The sequence below is a fragment of the Siniperca chuatsi genome, linkage group LG23 (assembly GCF_020085105.1).
Source record: "Siniperca chuatsi isolate FFG_IHB_CAS linkage group LG23, ASM2008510v1, whole genome shotgun sequence".
NCBI lineage: Eukaryota > Metazoa > Chordata > Actinopteri > Centrarchiformes > Sinipercidae > Siniperca > Siniperca chuatsi.
Window position 1 is genome coordinate 5,826,354 of NC_058064.1, and position 22,796 is coordinate 5,849,149.

The following is a 22,796-nucleotide window of genomic DNA, read 5'->3' on the forward strand; positions in this document are numbered from 1 at the left end:
AAAAGAGTGAGAGAAGGCATGTCAGACTGTCCACTAACCCAAATTATCATAACTTGCACCTTCATCCCACCAACATACTTACAGAGAAACCATAGCTTGGTTTAAGAATATTTCTTAATCATTGCTCTAAGACCTTGAGGAACATTAGATTTTTTAGACATGTCTTGTCTTTTGATATCACTAGCAATCATTCCTTCATAATGATGGCTTAAAGATGATTCAGTGTCATTTTTCTGGGATATGGCTGCATTATTAGAAGGTTATCTCGGCAGAGCCTGGCAGCGGCTGAAGAGTTCGTAAAGGTCAGGATGTGTCAGAGTAGGAATGAGGGGACTGTTTCTCTTCACATAAGGCCGATAATTGATAACCACCATGGGGGACCTGGGAGGCTGATTGACCTGCCAGTCAGAGCCTCTACTCAAAGGCCTGTCAGGAGGCCCAGCTAGTCAGTCAATCAACTTCCTATCAGGCAGCCATCAAGCAGCAATCTGGAGGCTGACTAGGGCACTCAGCCATTGAGCTCTACAGCTGTCAGGAGCTGCAGCAGTTTACTGTGTGGTGCTACCAGGGACACAGTGGTAAATAAAAAAAGTAGGAAACAATGACCTCCTTAAGGCAAATAACCACCACTATGAAGGGAAAAGCAAAGCAAAAGGTAGGAGTTTGAAATACTGGAGAAATTCTCAGAAGCAAAGCTGCTCTTTTAAGTGGGTAGAGCCAAAGGAACACAGTTTTTTGGCCAACTGTAATTCAGATGAAAAAAGGTAAGGGGGTCAGAGGTGGTGAATAAACCAAAAATTCATGTACCTTGAATTAGATGTAGGTAAGCAACAAAGTTTATTCTTGACCATGGAAACAGTACGGTAGCTTCCAGGAATCATGCCCTGGTCTCAATGAATGGACAAAAGACTTTCTCAGTACTACTGTACTACATGTACAGATCTGCATTGGATGGTGGTGAGATTCCAGTAGGTCTTCATGAAATGATGGGAGTATTGATTACACAGCGTCAACATTCTGTAAATGTACCAACGAAACACACATGTATACTGTACGCACTTACACACAAACATCACACATGACAATAGTGAACACAAGACGAGCGCATCATGGAAAGTATGGAGTATCTTCATTTAATTAACTGCTCCCCAGGTTATGCACAACATTTTCTTGACATTACCTTGAAAACACACTGCAAACACTGAAATGAGATTCTGTCATGAGTTCAATGGACCACTTTGACATAAATATAACTTCTGTAATTGCACATCTGCGTGTAGCTTATCAAGATCACTCACTGCAAAATAGTTACATACCTCAGACAGTAAATAAAAGGCGTACAATTATTCTAGCTGTCATTTACCTGAATCTAAACGTAACCATGTTTTGCACTGCTGTGCTGTGAAGTGACACTTGGATTTGAGTGAAGCAATTCATCCTTGCATGCTGTCCTTCTGATTTCCACCAATCCATCAGCACAGTCTGTGGCAGACACAGCATGTCACACCATCTTTACTCGAAGAGGCACTGGTGCTTTAGAAGATAGATAAGAGCAGGAAGTGTTTGGAAATGTTGATATGTAGTTTGCTGCTTCAGCTAATTGTATCTTTTCTCATGATGTACGACACCACGGCTGACGTTCACAACACCACCTCAAGGCAGGTTTTCCCAAAACTCATTAGGAACACCTTTTCTCAAAAATCAAACCAAGCAGAGAGCACTCCTGAAAGTAAAATAATGCATAAACCATATCTTTTTTTTCTCCTCAAATTTCACTTAGTCCACTGAGCTTTTCCTAAATTCACTTTTTCTTGCAGGCAGGAAAGCAGGAGTAGGACCCAAACGCAGACTAGAAGGTAGAGTTGGTGCAGATCAACAATTTTATTAACTAAAAAAAATTGAATTGTCTCAGCAGGTAAGCAGTCCAAACAGACAGGAAAGGTACAAGGGACACAAAGAATTTAGGGGAACAACAAACCAGGGCGCTTGACAGAGATACAACAACAAACTGACAACAGAACAAAGGAAGGACACAGACTAAATACACTTAGGTTAGGGAGACAACAAGACACAGGTGAAACTGATCAAGACACAGGTGAAAACAATCAAAGATAGAAAGCAAAACTAAAAGACTCTTGAGGGAAGGAGGCTATTTCAAAATAAAACAGGAAATAACAGAACACAAATCCAAAACCATGACACAGATATGATCAAAATGTAAAATACTTTTAAACACTTTTAAACATTTTTAATGGGAATATACTTACAGTATATGTGCCCATAAGATGTAACTCATTACATGTCATTGAAGGACCCTTTCAGGTGATGTGAGGCCTTCTAAACCACCAACGTCATGGCGCTGGGTTAAAGCTCCAAGACATTTTCAATTTTACAGGGTTAAAATTAAGATGCGCATAACTATCTGTTACATAAATGTTTTGAAGGTTTTGGATCGTTACATTATCTGTGAGATTCACAAGTCCCTATGTCAATCAACACTGAGGATATTGTTGAAAGAATAAATCTGAAATGGGAATACAGATCCAGTGGCTTTTCCCACTTCGCAACTCTATACTACTGCTAATCAAATAATCTACTACTTCAGCACTAATTATACCTATTATTTTTAACACCAGACTATTGACCATCACACCTTTGAGAGAAAAAAAAACAAAAAAAACCCCAACTGTGTGTTTGCACATCTGTGTGGGTGTTTCTGTTTAACTAAGTACTTGAGCCCTATCACAGCAGAGGGCTGCTGGTACTAACCCCTCACTGTTTGTGTTACTCTTCAGTCCAGTGAGCAGCATGCTGACCAGAATGGGTACAGGATGGTGATTTAGCCCTTGGCAGCTTATCTTGGAGGGCTTTGTCCCAATGCATCATGGCTCTGCTGTGACCACTCCAAACACACACATTTACACTCTTCCAAAGAAGACCAATAGTCCTTTTCCTGACTTATATTTACTGAAGCGGCTTTGTGTGTTATTTCAGAAATGAAATGTCTAGGGGAAATACGGAAATGAATCATACAAAATAAATTCATCCCTTCTTAATAATGAGTTTAAATATCACATTTTCTGACTGGACACAATGCAATAGGCCTGCTCTTGACCTGCAAAAAGAGCAATGAAAATGGTAATGATGTTGAAAGTAGGAATCACATTATAATTCTCTTCCTGCTGTGCTGAGAGGGCTCTTTGTGGTTCATTTGCTGTGTATTTTCCTGATGTTGCTGTGTCGTCACTCTCCTGAGTGATTTGGATCTTTTACAAAACCTTTTGTCTCATTAGTGTATAAACCCAGAATCATCAACACCAGTGGCTGCAGCCATTTGTGGTGGTTAACAGACAGAAACAAAGCTGAGAATCTTTGCCATGAGGACCTGACATTAATCTGCACTTCTTTTCCCACTCAGCCTGTCTTCTTGCCTCAGGCTCTGTACACACACAAACCAGTGTTTCCCCCTTTTTCTTGGCACATTTAATGACAGATCTTTTAGGGAATCATGAGAAAGTCTCATTTGCAATCCATACAATATATTATTTAGCAGTGCTTACGGCAGTATCTTAAACGAGGCGTATTTTCAAATGTTTGAGACAAATTGGTATCACAAATCTATGTGTAGCTCATTGGTTCTTTTTACCATAAGTTTGTTTCGGTTTCACCAAAAGTCACATAGTTTCCAGAGGTCCACAAGCACTGAAACAGGCTGTTTGTCTGGTAGTATTGAGACGTGGCATCAGTGTGCTTCAAAGTGCTAGCTGAATTGTCAGTGTCAGTGTAAATTGTTAGTGCTGAAACTGTGTCTGAAACCCCTTTCCTCCAAACCTTTTAAATGTCGGAATTGGGGGGCAGAGTCCGACAATATTTGTACCTTTCCGAATCCAACAATCACGCTCACTTCACGCAGCAACTGACCAGGTTAGGGAGGTGAGAAAATATGCAGGAATTGTGATAGAAGGAAGGGTTTGAACTTCTCTTTTGAGCTCTCTATTTCATTCTTCACACAACTACTTTTGTTACTTTTCATATGTACAAAGGAGTACAACACCACAAATGCCTTCAAGGAGGCGATTTTTCTATAACGGCCAGCTTTTTGCCCTGCCTTCAAGTGCATCCTTTCAAAGAAGATACACAAGAGAACACTTTTGACTTTAGACATGGTTGGACAACACATTTAGCATTTCATTTCGAGTTTCCTCCAGCCTTAAATCGTGTGTTTTAGAATCGTCCAATATGAACGTGATTTCCAGGCATACTGGGCTGGTTCTTCCAATTGTGACATCACACTCAGGGGAAGTCCAGATTGGCTTGTTTGAACAATGACATTTAAGCTCATCAAAAAGTAAGGGAAACACTGAAAAGTACCATCTTCATGCTTCAACGGTGATCAGATATCATCTATAACTGCAAATTACTCCAAGACTAGACAATCATTGTTCTCCATAATATCCTCTCTTTAAGAGCTGCCATCTGTTCAGTAATAATGGAAATTTCACACACAGCCTTCTTCTTTATAAAGGAACCTACAGCCAAGGCATTAAACCAATCACCTGTGCCAGTTCTCCTCAAGCAGTTATATGGTGCTCACATTGATTGCATGGGCCTCAAAGACAGAGGATTAAAAAAAAAACATTTCCTGACGGCCACTGTGCCTCTGGACTTGTCACCGAGCTGAGCTGGGTCAGATGAACGACTGCCTCCCTGGGTTTTTAGGTCTGTCTGGTGTGAGCTTTTTTAACTTCAGAGGCAGCTGGAGTGGCAATGAGCCGAGCCCGGCTTCTCTGAGGTCACTGTTACAAAGCGTGAAAACTGTCATCCATTCATTACACTTTAGCTCCACTGTGAAGCTTATTACCATTGTAATCAAGAACCTCGAAGGGAGACCTGTCACTGCCTCCCACTACATGACAGATCAACTCTGTGAAATGTAATATTGTCCACATATACCCTTTTTTTATGAAATGACTCAATGTCATTTTTTCTCTAAAAGAAATATGGGTCTGGTTGACTGAACACTAATATTGTTGAATTTCATTAGCATCATTATTGACTCTATAATCTGTGTATTGATAAATATTGCACAGGTTTAGTGCTAAAAAATATTGATTCCTGACCAGTGAAGGGGACACAAACGGCATGAGAACATTTGTGTACCGATTCAAGTTTTTTTTGTGTGTAAATAGGGAGATGTACCTATGCCAGTGTGTGACTCAGTGTGTATAGGAGCAGTGCGTGTTACTGTCTAATCTCAGGCTGTCAGTTCTGTTTATAATGGGGAGCTAGCTATCCCAGTGAGGGACAGTGCTGTGTTCACGCACCGCATCTATTATCTGTCACACAACATCTGGCGCCAGGAAGTTGATGTGCTCCCTCATTCTGCTTTTTAAAACTCAGTCACTGGAAAAAATAAAGCAGATGGATATCTGCAGAGGCTGTTTTCAATCAAGTAGAAAGAAAGAAACAAATTCAGAGGCGAACTAAATCCCAATAGTGTACAGCATCTTTTACAAGACTCAGTGGTGAATGCAAAAACTCGACCACCATGATATCCCTGTGAGATTGCTCTGAAGCTTCAGTGACCAAACTGTGTTTACAGCAGTGGTAATGCAACAAAAGGAGAATATTGTGCAAAACCTGGGTGGGTCTTGTTTAATCTCTGGAGAGATGAAAAGTTGGACCACTTCAGAGGTTGGGTGTGACCATACTTACGAAGGAGGACCTTTTGCAACAACGACACACACAGAGAGATTCGGAGAACAGATCCTTACCGTATTCTCTGTGAAATTGTAATCCAGGGAGTATTGTAATTTGCCCAGTTTCTGGTCCTCCTTGGGCTCGGCCTCTTTCTCCGTTTCAGTCAGCCCTGTCTCCGCATCCTCCTCATCATCCTTCAAGGCCTGAAGGAGACACCCACCAAGAATCAGTGTCGCCTGTTTGTCGCTGGTGCTAGCACCCAGCCAGCCGTTCCCCCGCCCAGGTCCTGCCAGCGGACCTACTCCTGTAAAAGCTGCCACTTGTTTTATGGTGTATAAGGGGGAAACAGGGGAAGCAAGCACTAAAACACCATAGCAGTTAACACCAGGACATGCTCTGTGATGCACTAAAGCCCCGGGCCTGGTCCCCTGATGATGCTTTTCTATCAATCTCTGGGTGTTTCTGTCTAAAGGGAGGAAAGATCAAATGATGGCGCCAGAGATGAGAGCAATGGGCAGGCATTAGAGGAAGAAGAGGGGATGGTAGAGAGACATAGCAAGAGGACAGAAAGAAGGAGAGAGAGATGCTTCCGGAAAAGATCACAGTATGACAATTCCCTTGATGTTATTTCAGGCAGATCAAGTCTCTGGCAAAAACACATATCAACTGGGAAGTGTCTGAAGTGGCAGAGAGTGAGAAGTGAAGTTGCCCTTTCACTAGCCTGGCACTGAGGTAAGGGTAGCAGGTGGTGGCATTGGTGGGGGGAGGAGGGGTGGGGGTGGAGGAGTTTGTTATAAGACCAACATGCGATTGAAGAGGCAAAGACTAGTTCTCAAGGTCATTCATTCAGCGTCAAAAGTCGCCTTCCAAGATGTCTCTTTCGTTAGGCATGCAGAGCATTCTCTGTTGTACAAACCAGTGCTCTTGTGTGATTCCCCATTCTCAAGTCTTGTTACGCCCTCAGAAATACAGTCACATTGCCATCATAACCCCTAAAGCCTTTATGTTATCCCCTATGCCGATGGTAGCTAGAAGCATCATGCCAGCGGTGGGTAGGTAGGTGTTGGTAAAAGGGGTTGTAATGTACATTGGGGCCTGCTCCTATTAGTTTGTCAAGTTGCTCATGTGAAAGCAAAAGGCTGAACAACACTGATTGGTTTTTAAAATTTTCCACTGAGCCACTTGGTCTCTGCCTTTTGGGAGCAAATCCAAAGTGAGTGGTCTTTTAGGTTTTCTTTGACACATAAACGATGGAAATGTGGAGCAGGTAAAATGATTGAGGAAATAAAATCCCCTAATTTATCAAACATGTATTTTATGATTTTCTAAGGTTAATCCAACTTTTTTTTATGCATCTGTGCTCCAGGAATGGTGTGATCTATTTCACCTAGGTTGACAGCTGTGAATGCAAATGCTACTGTTCATCAAAAGCTTCCTTTTCATCATCAGTTTCAAAAGAACATTTACTTGTAGAGCCTCTCAATCATTCTACGTTTGCTTGCCGCCACTCGTTTGAAATGTAAATTGAAGATTCAAAAGGCAGGAGACTTTCACTTGGCACAAAAATCAGCATGGTTCAACCTTGTCAATGCGCACCCAGTGTTTCCTTCATACATATATATGTGCATATGCAGGTTGTACACACATATATAAAGTAGATATACATGTACTGTATGCATAGTTACATATATTTGGTTCTACGGGAGTAAGTTGTTGTCAAGAGGCTACAAAAAAACATCAGAGCAGCAGGCTTAAGAAGATCCAACAGCAATTAGGAACCTACCGCCAGTGACCATCCCGAACAGTCATCAGACACAACACAGATAAGGAGGACATAGAAGGAAGAAACACAAATTAAAACAACCACACACAGGAGTTAACACACCAGAGTCTGGGCACACCAGGAGAAATGACCGCTTGCCTCGGAAGTGGCAGATTCACAGATCTCAGAGATTAATTATTAGGGTGACAAATAACTGAGGTCTTTTATTTTGATTAATGGCTGTTTGAAAATAAAAACTGGATGGTTCAAAGGCAGTCAGGATATTGGAAATTAATAGAAAATCTTCTCCTCTAACAAGCTGAGTGATGTACTGTACTGCAGCTATTTGATTGACCTTGCTGGTTGTTAAAGCTTCCCATTGTTTTCTGTTACATAAGAAGATAAATGAGTCTTTAACATTTAAATCTTAATTTATGCATTCTTCTACAATAAGTAAGTCAAATGAAGTATGAAAACATTGTCAGTGGTTTCTGTCTACGATTCGGATCCACCTCTGATAGCAGAGATGTTGCAGCAAATTAAACACACTTTGTACATGTTTCCACTGAGGACGGCAGCATAATGACGCTCCGCTGGTGCAATTAGTGTGCTAACTCCATTTGACGTGTCAGCGTTTCATGGCTTCCCATTATGTACTGTTGAAAGGTAGAGTTTAATTAAATTCCTTCCCATTTGTTTATCGTTTGGTGATGTCATTTCTCTGGGTGGATACCACTTCATTACACGGCAAACGTTACTCACACTCTTCAACAAGTAAGCAGGTCCTCATATGACAAAAAAAAACACTCACAGGAACGACAAGTAGGAGAAAAAAGAGAGATTGAAATACTCTCTCTTCAATCTGAAGCCATTTAAATGACTTCCATTAACTCTCCTGTAATTAGACTGAATTCTTTTTTAATTAAGTGGTGAAATATCATAGTAAGTAATACTGTATGTATCTCCTTGGCAACAATTAATGCATATTACATACAAAATACATACAGTACAGTAGCAGCCAATACATTAAAAAATAGGGACGTTTTTGACAGCCATATTTGCAGTACAATTATTTTCATACTGTTAACACTTAATGTGTTGATGGAGTTACTGCAAATGTGATCGATCAAATCTGTCACCATACAGCATTAGAGGCACTAAAATTATAAAAAGAATATGTATGTTGAACACGGCAAAAAACAAAAAAACACTAAACATTATAGGATATATTTAAGACATATTTCTGGACAATAAAATAATATTATTATTATAATAATTATAATAAAAATAATTTTCAGCTTCTAGCGTAATGTCATGCACAGAGGATCCAGAAAAAAACAAAATGTTTTGGCAGTAAGCGCATTATTAATTAGCATGTAGGGAGGGATTTGTTTCTGAATTTAAAGCAACAATAGTTCAAAGTCTTTACCTCGGTTTTGGCTCCATCCTTGACGTCCATCATGTTGATGGCATTTTTGCCCTTGTCTTTGCCCTTCTTTTTGTTTTTCTTCTTGAATATCCATTTTTTGCAGATGCAGAAGCAGCATGCCAACACCAGGATGATAGCCACAAAGGCAATAGAGACAATGGCCCATGATGGCACTGGGGAAAGAGCAAACAGGAAACAGGAAACAGGATTAAACTTCTGGGAGAAATAAAATGTTGCTGCATCTTGCAGAGAAGAAAACAACATTTCAGTGAACTGGGCCAAAGAAGCATTTGTACCAAAGTTCCAAAAAGTGATTATACCAACTGACAGGTGAGATAAAAGCAGGAAAATGTGTGTGCCTGCAGAGTTGGCACACCGGATCAGCACCTAAGCCAGCGCCTGGGTCCATCAAGAAGTGGCAGACTCCTAACGATCGGTCCTGACTAGCAGGACAAGAAGTGACTGCACAGCTTCAGCCAATTTAGTGGAAGTAACAGAAGTTGGCATTTTCCACTTGCCATTTAAACAAAAGATTCAGACAGCTGACACTTTCACGGCAATCACCGGCAACACAGAACTTGGTGGGACTGAGAGCGGTGGTAATTTTACAGGGTGTGTTTGAGAGGCATTAACAGTGGTACGACCATGACAAGCCAGTGATGCAGTAAACGGGTTCACAGGGGTGTGACACACATTGTTCACATGCTCCCAGCACCTATATTACCTTAAAATTATAGTATGAAATTAGTCTTTTGTGTTAAGATTTAAGGCTTTGAAATGTTTACAGATAGATTGTCGTTTTAGACAAAAACCTTTCTCAGAGGCAGAACTTCTCCACAAAAAAGCCTAATCTCACTGCTGAATTAAACCTGGACATTTAGAGTTAAGTCCAGAGGAAGTTAGAGAACAATAGGGGGAGGGTCTAAAATTTTACATCACCTGTCAGTGAGCCAACAGTCAAATCACCAATTTCCCAGTAATCATGTCCTTGTCAAAACATTTCTTTATACCCCGCAGCTGAGCCATATTGTTTGTGTGTGAAGAGAACTGAGCCAACCAAACACTGCTCACACAGCTTGTCATGTGTTATAACCTTTAGGCTAATTTTTAGGAGAATAAAATGCCTGGTGGTTTGGATGTAGCCTACTTCGAGCAGACAAGCTATGCTCCCACTTTTCCCAAATAGTCTGTAGGTTTTAGGATTTCTGTAAGTTTTTTAACCTTTGAGAAAAAAAAATCTTCTTTTACTTTGGACAATGTAACTATATTGTGGTGTGTTTATGCCAAAGTCCATTTAGAAAACATTTCCTTGACGGTGCATTCAGTTGCTTGCAGGAAGGTGGGAGAGACATATTTGTTAAACTATGATGTGTTTTCCACTTAAGTTATGTTTCAACATAAAGTTTGGGCTTGTTCATACCTTTACCTTAAATTTCACTAATTTCTTAATCTATCACAGCAGTCAACTTTGAGTTATAATACACAGTTCACCAGGATGGCAGCCCCCCATTCTCTAACTTCATCTCTAGCATTGTCAATGTAGTAAACTTAACACAACATATGTAAGACACTGTAAAGAAAAATGGAGAAAAATATAGACAAAATAGTTAAATGGATTTATTTATGTCAGTATCTAGACCATCATGTCTGGTGTTTGAAAGAACTGAGGCTATATGGGTTGAAAAGCTGGTTATAAGATAACTGTATTATTTTGTAAAAGGATGCAATCCTCTTTTTCCATTTTTTGTGGAAATTGAAGAAAAAAGTGAATATGATACTGCTGACCTTTCCAAGATTTTAATGTGAGAAAGGTCCATATTCAATGTGAATTGACAAGTAGAACTATCAATTATCTCAAACAAGCCAACAAAAAGAATAGTTTCTGCACATTTTACTGTAGTAAGCTCATTTGAACTGTTAAGCATAAATTGTTCTAAGAAGCAAAGTAATTCTACTTTTATAAACAGATTATATGTTTTAATTCTACTTTAAAACCACAGGAGTCTAGACAAAAAAGATAACAAAATGCTTCATGTGACGGATTATCTATCTTAAACAAGTTTCAAGTAAAGCAGTGGCTACCTTGAAGGAAGTAAATCAATCTGAGCAACTCTGCCACTTAGAATGCAATTTAATACCTGTATATCGGCCAAAGTATGAAGGACATTCTAGTACTAGATTAGATAGATAGATAAAGCGTAGAATTATTTACCAAGTACATGAACTTATTGACATTTATATCACACTTTTGTCAGTACTTCCCAGCAGTATACAGTATCAATAATTCCTGATAATATCATTAACTCATCATAAAATATGACCTGGACCTGATTAGCACAAAATGGAGGGATGAATGGATCAATAGATTTACCAATTAGGAAAATAACCATAATCAATGAATTCTCAATTTTACACAAGGTTAGAGGTCTGGAAAAAATAGTAATGGGAATTTTCTAGCTAGTTTTTTGCTAAAATCACATACAAAAACATTTTATATACAATGATATAATGATGTTATGTCATTGCCTATGGCAAGCTAGGAAAATTATTTCAAAAAAGACCTTCAAATCTTTTTTAATACCTTTGAAGATCTTTTTTTGAGGAAACTAAAGTCAATGCATTTTAAGACTTTAAGACATGTGGATGCTCAGTTACGTTTTTATGATTAAAACTGCTCATAAGATGATAAATCAGAAAAGGCAATTTGATGTGAGTGGCATATGAGTTGTTGTTTCCTGCACCATGTTGTTCCTCTACTGCATGGACCTGCCTGGAGAAATTGGACAACTGGCAGTCTCACTGTCACCTACAGACTGTCACACACTCAGCTCAGCAACACAGTGATGGCTCTAACAGCCAGCAGCAAACACAGTGACACCGATCTCACTAGCAGTCAGCTAGTGATCCCTGCTGTATACACACAGGTATATACCACACACACACACACACACACACACCCACAATGATGGAAGAAGAAGTGGGTTGTTTTAAGTACTGGAGAAACAACATAAAGTCCAGATGGGCTGAAAATAATGAGAGACCTTGCAACAGGCTTCTCTCATCAGCAGTCATAATCGTTGCTCCTTCATTCTACTCAGCAGACACCAAACACCTGGCAGCCCACCCCTCATTTTAACAGACAGGAATAGCACACAAATGAGCCAATTTTAGGAGCATGTCTTTGGTTTTGTCAGTGCTTACTACTCTGAAAGGCAAAGGGAATACTTCTGACTGAGGTAATTTGGACTGCCGTATCTGAAAAATATGCAATACTGAAAAATATATATATATATATATATATATATATATATATATATATATATATATATATATATATATATATATACCCATCTTCTTCTTGTGAAATTCAAAATTCAACAAGACACATACAGCTGCCGTCATGTCTCATCTTAGGTCATCAATCCAACAAACCAATAGATAGCATTAGCCAGATCAAACTCCGGCCCTTTGAAGACTTTATCTGAAAAACTCCAAAAAGACCCATCAAAACAGAAAAGTATATTATAGTCTATCACTCTGAGGTTTTGCTCACCAGCATTCAGCTGTGGTTTCATCGCCGCGGTCCGAGGGGAGAGAGAGAGAGGAGAAAAATCGATGCTCTGTTGACAAAATCAATAAGCACTCTCCTCCAAGGAAAAACAGTGAGTGATGCTGTAAAATAACTTCAGGCTCTACAGCTTTGGCCTTGCCTCGGAGCAGTGTGGTAATGGAGGTGACACTGGATGGGACTTATTTACAATGAGCCATCCAAAAACGGCAGCATTTCCTTTAAAAACTTGAAACTATACAGAGAATAAACTGTGGATCAGGTAGTGTTTGTAGGGTTGATACCTTACATACACAAAAAGAGACTTAATTCCTATTGGGAATTTGTATTTATTGTTATTTTTCAGAATCAGAATCACCTTGATTGGCCAGGTATGTGTACACATACAAGGCATTTGACTGGTTTTTCGTTGCTGTGTACATACGCAGAAATAGACATAAATATGGCTAAAAACAAGGACAAGCTCAACAAAACGTAAGTACAAAGTCCAAAAAACATCCACCAAAAAGATTTAGTAGCCAAATGTTGAGTGTTAAAGGAGAAACCCACGAGGATTTATAAATGGTGGTGTTTATCCTTTGGTTATAATGTTGGTAATCCATTTATAAATGCTTGTAAATGTTATTAAGTTGTTAATAAATGGATTTTTGTCCAAATGCTGGGCAGCTCTTTCAAACGGTCCGATCAGTCACATGGATTTTTCACAACCTGGCAACCCAATGTTGTTCTTTTTAACTGCTTATAACTGATTGATAAAGCTTAAGTAAAAGATTTATAACAGTTAATAAAACAGTTACAACTCCTAAACCCTTCATGGGAGCCTTATTAAAAAGTCGTACCAGATGTTTTAATGCTCAGAGGCTGCATGACTGACTTTGCAGAAAAGTTCTGGCTACATCTCCAGTTATTTTGGAAAATCCTGCTGACACTTTAAAACTGAACATTTTAACCTTGGGAAAAAACAGGAGAATTTGTCAAAGGCTTAAACTTCTGGGGATACTGTGGCACATTTCAGCAATGGAACATCTACTTTTACCTCACACATACAAATGCAAACACAAGGTAAGGTAAGAAGACAGTATTTTAATGGAAGTGTCGGAGATGTGACAGGTTTGTATTTCAAGCTGGCAAACCACCGTGATAAGCAATCACCCCTCTAAAGGAACTGTGGAACGGTGATTTTTCGCCCCGCAAAATGGAAGCTTTGATTAACAGACATGAAAATAAATACATCGTAAAATCTCTCTTTAATAACCCCAAATCCTTATGTCACTCTACAAACATTCTGGCATTTCTTCAACGCTCACAACACCTGATGGAACGCCATTTAGCCAGTTACAGTGGAAATCAATCCATGAACCCAAACCTTATCTTATTCATCAAGCGTGCGTCTTCCAGTGAAAGGCACTTCTGTGTTCCTTAATTAAAGGAACCTGAGTCCCAGAAAGCAATAAAAGCATCCCCTAATTAACTACATTGTGAGTGTCGTTTCGAGAGAGAGAGAGAGAGAGAGAGAGAGAGAGAGGGAGAGAAATAGAGCGAGAAAGTGAAAGCGAGAGCGACAAGGAGTATTGCACTTCAACTCCCAGCACTTATCTCTTGTTCCGCCGAGTGACATGGCATGGAAAATGGAGTTTCTCTAATGGGTGGGTTGCCCATGATGAAATTCATGTTTGCTGTTCCTCAAATCACTTTTCAACACTGTCATCAAAACGGTATGGCATGGTGGAAAACCAGAGCACTAAACAATGAGAAACCTTTACTTTAGACACTGTGAGTGACATATACTGTACTGTATGTAGTCCTTTGTTCTATTGTCTTTAATTCTGCCTTTAGACAGTTTTTTTTTTACAGTGGGTCTAAGGATACAGGGTGTCATATGCTGTACAGATTGTAAAGCCCATTGTGGCAAATCTGTGATTTTGGGTTATATAAATAAAATAAAAGCACAGAACATAACCCTACAAAGTTGATTTTGTTTGGCGTAATTTATATTTACTCCCTATCTTTGTATGTGATTAGCATTCGTTTTTGCCACTTATACTGATGAATACTTCAAATTTATGTCATAAAGATAAATGCCAGCCCTATAAGATGTCTCTGTTTTGACTCAATTCTTTGTTTAAAACGAGTTCTGTTGCATTTGTCCTCCTCTACATCTCTGGTAATAGATTGCACTTTACATTTGAGAGAAAGGTTTTATGAGCTGGATAGAGTTTGGTGGATGCATTTAAAAGGGTGGTGTGTGCATGTGTGTGTGTTTAATATTGCATCTGGGTTATATCCACTTCCAGCAGCCCACACTAATCCAATGTGACAGGACCCTGTTGGTCAATTAACCTTGACATTATATCTTGTTATGCTTACGAGAGCAACACTCTGTCTGCGCCCTTCCCTGCTGTGGCTTGTTTAAACAAACAATACAATGGCAGCAGGGAGTATCTTCCAAATATCTGCAACAATGACCATACAGTAACTGAGAGCTGATGATAATGACAACTGTATTCAGAGATCCTGTGTGCAAGTTTCTCCTTTTATACCAAAGAAGGTTTCATTTAAAATGGGTTGGTCTTTTTCTTTGTGATTTGGTTAAATTAGGTATTTCTGTTCTGACTGATCAAACAACTTCTGGTTCAGTTCATTTGGCCATTTGAACTTACCAAATGTAAGCACCAACTTCTGACACAAACCCCATTTCTAGGGCACCTTCTACATTAACAGTGCATGAGGTGGATTTATAACAATAGATGTGATCATGACATGAGATAAAAGACAAGTGATTGTCATTTCGAGGCAAGAAAAGTAGAGCAGTTAAATGTGGTGAATAAAGAAGAAAGAAGCTCTGGTTTTTTTCGCCTTCAGAGTAAAGGCATATTCACACTTAATATATATGGAATGATTCTTTCAAACAACTTCTGGTTCAGTTCATTTGGCCATTTGAACTTACCAAATGTAAGCACCAACTTCTGACACCCACCCCATTTCTAGGGCACCTTCTATCACACAAGCTTTCAATTTTCAATATATCTTTACTCAGAGGGACCATTTTTAGCCACACTAGAGTGAAATCTCAACAACTATAGGATGGATTGCCATAAAATTGTGTACAGACATTCATGGCTCCCAGAGGATAAATCCTACTGACTTTAGTGATTCCCTGAATTTTCCTCTAGCGCCAACATTCTGTAAGGTTGACATTTGTGGTTTTGAGTGAAATTTCTCTACAACTATTGGATGGATTGCCATTAAATTTGGTTCACACCTTCATGTTCCCCTAAGGATGAATTCTAATAACTAGTGATCACTTAACTTTTCATTTAGCGCCATCGTTCGACCAATTTAAATTTGTCCAATAGTTTGTTTTTTTGGACCAAATACCTGCAAAACTAATAACTTTCCCATCAACCTCAGCTGTACTTTGTGTTTAGCACTAAATAACAATTGTTGGCATGCTAACACTCTAAACTAAGATGATGAATATGGTAAATATTACCTGCTAGAATTGTCATTGTGAGCATGATAGCATGACATTAGCATTTAGCTCCGCTGAGCCTAAGTAAAGCCTCAAAGAGCTGCTAGCATGGCTGTAGACTCTTAGTCTTGTTTTCATCTTTGCCTATCTGAAAAACTGAAACATGTTCATGGGGTTTTGTCTGGAAGAGAAACTGGTATCTTCTCCTGTACTGGATAGCATAATTTGAGCAGCTCATTATCTTAACCAAGATAAAATGAAAATGATTTTGTTAGCATTTAACAACTTTAGCTCACAACAGTCTTATCACTTCCTTACAGGGGCTGTAGTTGGCTGCTAACAAAATAATAATTTCTATCAAGGTCAAAATGACATGGTGCTCACATTTGTACTGCCCAGTACAATAGCAAATATCCATTTAACTTTCAGGTTTTAAGAAAGACCAATGAAAAACTTTAGGCTCTTGGAACAGAGGCTAGCTTGAAAAGGGGGCAGACTTCAGCTCTCTATAAGGACGGATGTTGATATCTAATAGCCAGACGTCAAGCCTAAAAAGCCTTGAATAACAAAATAAAAGACAAACTGTCTGGACTGCTGCTCATATTCTGCTACTTCTGAGTGTTCACAAGTGTAAAATTATGGTGAACAGCACAAACATGTCATCATGTTTACAAAAGCTCCAGCTCCAGCAGAGACTCATAACATATATTTAACCCTCAAATGCTGACAAAATCTCAGATCTCTCAGGATGTTTTTCAGACATCTGCATAGGTGAGAAGATCTTTTTTCCATCTGCCTCTGATGGTGTCTCATGGCAGGCTATCTTTTGTAAAGCGAGGGCAGAGAGTAGACAATGAGGCTTGTCGCCAGAGCAGGAGGCAGGCAGAGATGAATAGCTCTGCTGATCCACCACCGTAATCCCCTTTAATAAACTCTGCAGTCTGTTGACTGTGAGCAGCCACAAAGTCAAACAATTTGAGACACATTAAAACTCTGAAGTATATTTTTGTATTTTTCCCTTAGCGTTGTCTTAAGTTACACAACAAAGTCTTATAGTCAATCTTGTTTTTTTTATTTTTAGCTGCAACCATCAGCTGTATGACTCTCTTGTCAGTCAGCACCAAAAGTGAAAGACACTGTCAGTCAGTCCCAAAAGAGTTTTAGTCCCAAAAAAGTCCCAAACATCAGTCCCAGAGTGCACAAGAAAAAGCTTTCTTGAGTATGTGCTGTTGTGAGACACAACAAATAAAGATAACATGTCACTTTGAGGTTAGCTCAGGTGGGAAGACAGAAGTCAGTTCAACAATTCCCATTTGTAGGCTGCTGTCTGGATTTTGTCAAATTAATTTTTTTTTTTCAAATGGATTAAGAGGAGTGTACTATTTACAATGCAAGTTTCAAGTGTTCTTATCTTAAATTAGGCAAAATATGACAGACTGCTCCACTAGAGGGGGGAAAAAACGTTTTCCGTTGTTTTAAGAAACCAAAGATTTTAAGACATATTAGTTGATATAAAGACTTGTTAAAGACAGATCTTTTGCAACTTTTTAAAATGTTTGAGGGTGCCTTTGGCTGCCTAAAAGCTTGCAGCCCCTGATAAAAAAAAAGGAAAAAAAAGAAACACCATTATTTATTTTGCTGAAATGTCAATCGTTTGTCTGTGTTATTTGGAGTAATGGTTGGTGGAGCCAGCAGTCATGGATCAAACAGCCTCTGTGTTCAGAGGTTAATTGTTATCGGGAAGTAAAGCCTTGGGTGTTTAGAAAACTTACTAAGAAATTCAATACACTGGTTTCCTTGGAGGCAACCTCTCTGCTCAATGAGAAGTCACAATATGGTTTAGTGCGATTACATAGTTGGACCTCAGTGTGTGTGTGTGCGCGTGCGCACTCATGTTTCTGTGGAAGTGGAAGGCTTGATTATTCACAAATTGATTAGAAGACTTACAGTGGAAATTATCATTGTTGCAGATTGCTTTAACTTATCATTATGAAGTAACTACTGACTGCACAGTGTAATGGATATAGAATAATGACACCATCAGCGTTTAGATTGGTTCCCTATAAGCCTCACTTTCTATGCTATTCTGTCTGCCAACAGGCCGATTTTTCCCAGGAAAATGAAGGCTCGATTAACGGTAGCTAACCCAGTTTGTTATTCTCAACACATACTAAAGAATTTCTATTTGCTTTCATGTTTCAATAAATGAATGAACAAACTCACGCTTTTTCTCCTTTGTTGTTTTCTTCTAACGTTACTCCCCCCTCCACCCTGACGCCAACCCCTGCTGTAGTTACTTGTTTGTGCAAAGTAATAACGTTACTCACACTATTACTATGCAATACACATCATTACAATAGCTTTTGCCTGTTCCCAAATTCAATATAAAATGGTGACAATTTCAATTTACCTCTTCAGTGAACACGCTTCTTTCTTTTCTCTTATTTTCAAAGTGATGTTGATAATTTTTCACGGAGCTAGGCTCTGAGGAAAACGGAAAGCGGCAGAGGCGTCTTTGCGACAGCGCTGCAAACAATAATACCACTTGGAAACGCTAGGGAGGGGATTGAGAAGTTGTCTGTTTCCACGTTAATTTTTTATGTTGCAGAGAGAATCATTGTACACACATTTTGTTCAACACAATCTTGTTGATCTAATTTAATTATTACTTACTGCCTCTGATTTCCATCTCTGTAGTGGGTGCATTTCTCTACTTCTTCAAATGTTGTTCATTGGTTATTTTATTTTGTGTGTTTATCTAGCAACAAAGCTGGTTTCAGCTTTTCCAATGTGAGGATTTGCTGCTGTTCTTGGTTTTTGAATATATTTGGACTTTGTACTGTTGGTCAGACAAAACAAGCAATTTGAAGACATCACCTCGAGCTCTGGGAACTTTAGTTAGAATTAGTTGCAACCCTACAGCGCAAATAGGATCTGAAGAACATAACAAAACCATCTCTTTATGAATAAACCTCACCAAACTAGAACAAGCAGAGGTCAGATTACTGGGTAAAATATGCATGTAAACATATTTTTCCTTGAAACATGTTTAGAATAGCTACAATAAAAAAGCAAGCAGAGTAAATTCAGAAAGATTGTAATAAAATCTGCTAGTTTTGCATGTTTGAGCCAACAGATGGGGCTGAGGCAATATCCCCTGCTCAGAGATGTGTCCTGCAGATCCTGAAGGACAGAAATTCAGCAACAAGTTAGGCCAGTGTGACAGCCCCATGCGACCAGCCTCAAAGCCTGCAGGGCTTAAATAGGGTTATGGGCCCAAAAGAAAACCTTCTGTAGCAGCATTAGAGAGGCTGTGCTGAGCATTCAGCTTCTCCTCTCGCATATTCGTTGTTAAATCTGCTACCTGACTTTCTCCAGACAGTATCGATATTCCACAGAGTAAACAAGTCTTGGGGCATTCATCATCAGCTTGGCAGCACAGGAGCAATCTCACTGCTTTTGATTGAGGGGATAGGGTGAGAAAACAGTCATTTAAAACAGAAGCTCTCAGATAACTTTTCTGCCTATTGTATACAAAACAAGCCCTAATTTAGTTCTTCTCTGATGACAACGTCAACATTTGGAAGTAATAATGAATCGTCTACTTTACTTCTAAAGGTGATGTGAAAAAGTTGTCAGGCCTGGGCTAGATGTGGTAGGAATAGCAATATTTCAGTGACAGGCATTCAATGCTAAGCCAAAGGGGACATCAACCTCAGCAGCCCCATATTGGAATCCCAATACTGAACATTGTTGATCCTATTCCTTCACTCTCCGCACCAAAGCATGCTTTTAAAGTCGAAATGCGTTCCCATTTTCCATCAATGTAAATGTTTTAAAGTCTGCATGGAATCTAAAGCTTACTTGTCGAAACCATGAGTTATATGAATATAAATTGGGTCTTTTATTTAGGTAAATATGCAACCTGGTACAAATAAACCTTCCTCTGAGTTTTTCATACTGACTCCCTGCACTATTAAATCTCTGGAAAAGGGAATGTGACTGCTGGTATCATTTTTGTCTTTGCTTAAGAAATAGGCCTTTTCTTCCACAGGAGCCATTTCCTGTTGGAGAATTACTTCCACATGAGCCTGTAGATATATCTATATTTAGATTACTGATGAATGAAAAATTACCTTGGATCTTGGAGGCAGTGCTTTATCCTGGATTACACAATATTGTCATATACTTAATACTGCAAAATTCTCCAGGCAAAAACATGAGGATGTGGAAGTATTTGGTTGGAAGGTTTGGTGATAAAAGGGCAGGAGGTGTTTTGTTATGTGTAAATGAAGAGACAGTTTAGACTGAAAGTACAAGTAAAGAGAAAAAACAGAAAATCTAACAGAAAATAAGAAAGCCAGTAATGCATAATTTAGCAATTTATCATGTCAAACTCTTATTGTTTTGAATTATTGTTGCCAGATGTTTATTCTCCACTTCAAATGTGATTACTTCTGTCATAAGATAATTTAGTAAGACAATTCCATCTGAGCCATTCAGTGCATGAAATACTTGAATTTGTTGTTGACGCAAGCAATGAAATGAAAGATGCAGTAAATCATTCGTTCCCCTGATTCATTGAAAGTCTTTTGTCAAAGGCAAAACACTCGTTACCCATGACATTTTCTTGTACATCATCAACAAAAGTTCACTCACAACCACTGTCGAATAATTTTTCATAGTTACACTAGAATCACACTGAATGCATTGAATGGTTTCATAGCTGATAGATTAATTTAAAATCAGAGGGAGTATAATCATAGATGCAGCATCGATGGAAGGTGTAACACCTGCACACTAGTGTATTTTGATATATTGATATACATTTTTTGAAATATTGAATGGTTAACCACACCTGTAATCATGAGCCTAACAGCTTAAATATATACATATTATATACATGGGTGTGATTAATTGAATAATTGTTTTGTCTACAAAAGTCAGAAAACAGAGAAAAATGTCGATCACAATTTCCCAGAATCCAAGGTGGCATCTTAAAATAGTTTTTTTTGTCCACCCAACAGTCCAAAACCCAAAGATATTCACTTTACTATCATAAGAAAACCAACAAATATTCAATTTTGAAAGACAACATTTTTTTTGCTTAAAAAAATGACTGATTAATGGTTGTGATTAGTGATTAGTGGATGATCAAAAAAGTTGCAGCTTAACTTCTGTTGGATGACTAATCAATTAATTGACTTTTTATTTCGGCTCTAAAATTGTCCCACCTTATACCGTAGTAGAAAGAAGACACACTTACATGGGATTTTGTTCAGCTCATTCATGAACTTGTCCTTCAGCTTGGAAAAGGCCTCGTCCTTCTCGCCAGTGCCCGGGCCGGCCATGTTGGTGGTGTTGGAGCCAGCTGTGGCGGAGGAGGCGGTGGAGGGCTCGGGCGCTGCTGCCGCCAATGCTTCCCTTCGACTCTCACTCATCGTGGCGATGCCGGGACGCCAGGCAGATGCTGGACAAGTGGAGAAAGAGAAAAACAAAACAGAGTGGGTCAGATTTCCTCTTCTTCTTTTTTTGCCGCTGTGAGAGATGCATGTCAGAGGCAGCGCGCTCGCCTTGTCAGATGACTGAGTTGACGCAGGCCGTGTGAGCAGCTGCTGGCTCAGCCTGGGTAAACATCAGCTGGGGTCCAGAATGAATTGGCCAGCACGCTGATTTAGAACAAAGCTACTCACTCATTGCTTGAACTCCAGATTAGCATCACAGAGCAGAGATAAAATGATTATTTATTACTCTCATACAGCACAGGCAGTAAATCTCAGCACTGCTACAGGCTTAATTGAAATGATGTGCTTTTACACGTCAACTGAAAGTACAGCAAATAATGCTGCAATAATGTTGCAGTGCAGAGAGGATTACTCATCCACTGTCTTATTACACCGTGCTCTTTGTACACAACAGGTGTTTTTACTTTACATTCTGGTCTTTTGTGAGGGAGAAGAAGGAAACAATGTATCGCTAACGTTAATCTGTGGTTTGTGTGTGTGTGTGTGTGTGTGTGTTTATGTGTAGAAACACTTGTGTAGATGTATGTTCACCTCACTCTCACTGTGGGAGGGTAGTTGAAGTGAAGTGAAGAACATGAAGTTTCCATATGATTTCAATACTACATTAGGACAATAGGAGACACTCCACCCAAGTCAAACTCACAGCAAACTCGCAGGGGGAAAAAAGTATTTTATGTAAACCTACATAAATTACTTTTACCTTAGTTTTTTCATGCATAAAACAGCATGTGTGAAATGTGGAGGCTGAAAAACATTTAAAATATGTATTAAAACTGATGTCATTCCTATGAAAATTAAGCATTTTGATAGGAAAAGGTACTGACAATGACAGTTAAAGATATAATATGTAACTTTTCACCATTAAAATGTCTAAAAACAACTAGACCTATGTAATATATTTTGTTGAGTTGTGTACTTACATTATCCCAAATGTTTCCAACAAATTTTGAACATAGAGAAATATGTCATTTTAATCAATGTAACAGGACATTTCATTTGGTAGCCTGTCAATGGCGTTATCTCCCCTTTGCACCTGTGTCAGCGCCGGAGAAACACTGATTTTTAACTTGAAACTGCTATATTCAGTTTTTTACCGGTTTTATTCACCTGGTCAGTTTGCTCTGGAGAGGAGGAGACCTCTGCATTCGGCTCCGGGTAAAAACCTCCTGAATAATGAACGCTGAAGGAATTCTAACCGGGAGAAGCTGACTGCAATGAAGGCAATGGTGGTGAAGACAACAACTCCCATGATCCCACGCTACTTCACAACATCATCAAACTATGTCTTTTGTTATTGTTTTGATGTGAGAGACTCCTAGTGGCAGAAAATTACATACTGT

The 22,796-nt window shown here is 39.0% G+C and overlaps 1 protein-coding gene across 5 annotated transcripts in view; it reads right to left on the minus strand.

The window, feature by feature from the left end:
* The window catches only part of syt1a (synaptotagmin Ia), a 166,425-nt gene that overhangs the window by 24,665 nt on the left and 118,964 nt on the right, over nt 1-22,796 (minus strand). For 4 of the 5 annotated variants that reach the window (XM_044186688.1, XM_044186685.1, XM_044186687.1 and 1 more), the window contains 3 exons: nt 21,198-21,401; nt 8,892-9,064; nt 5,775-5,903 (listed from right to left, as the gene is read on the minus strand). In XM_044186688.1, the coding sequence (XP_044042623.1) occupies nt 5,775-5,903; nt 8,892-9,064; nt 21,198-21,372 (477 nt within the window). In that variant the 5' untranslated portion in view covers nt 21,373-21,401. The remainder of the gene's footprint in view (nt 1-5,774; nt 5,904-8,891; nt 9,065-21,197; nt 21,402-22,796) is intronic. The other variant, XM_044186689.1, reaches the window with a different exon arrangement.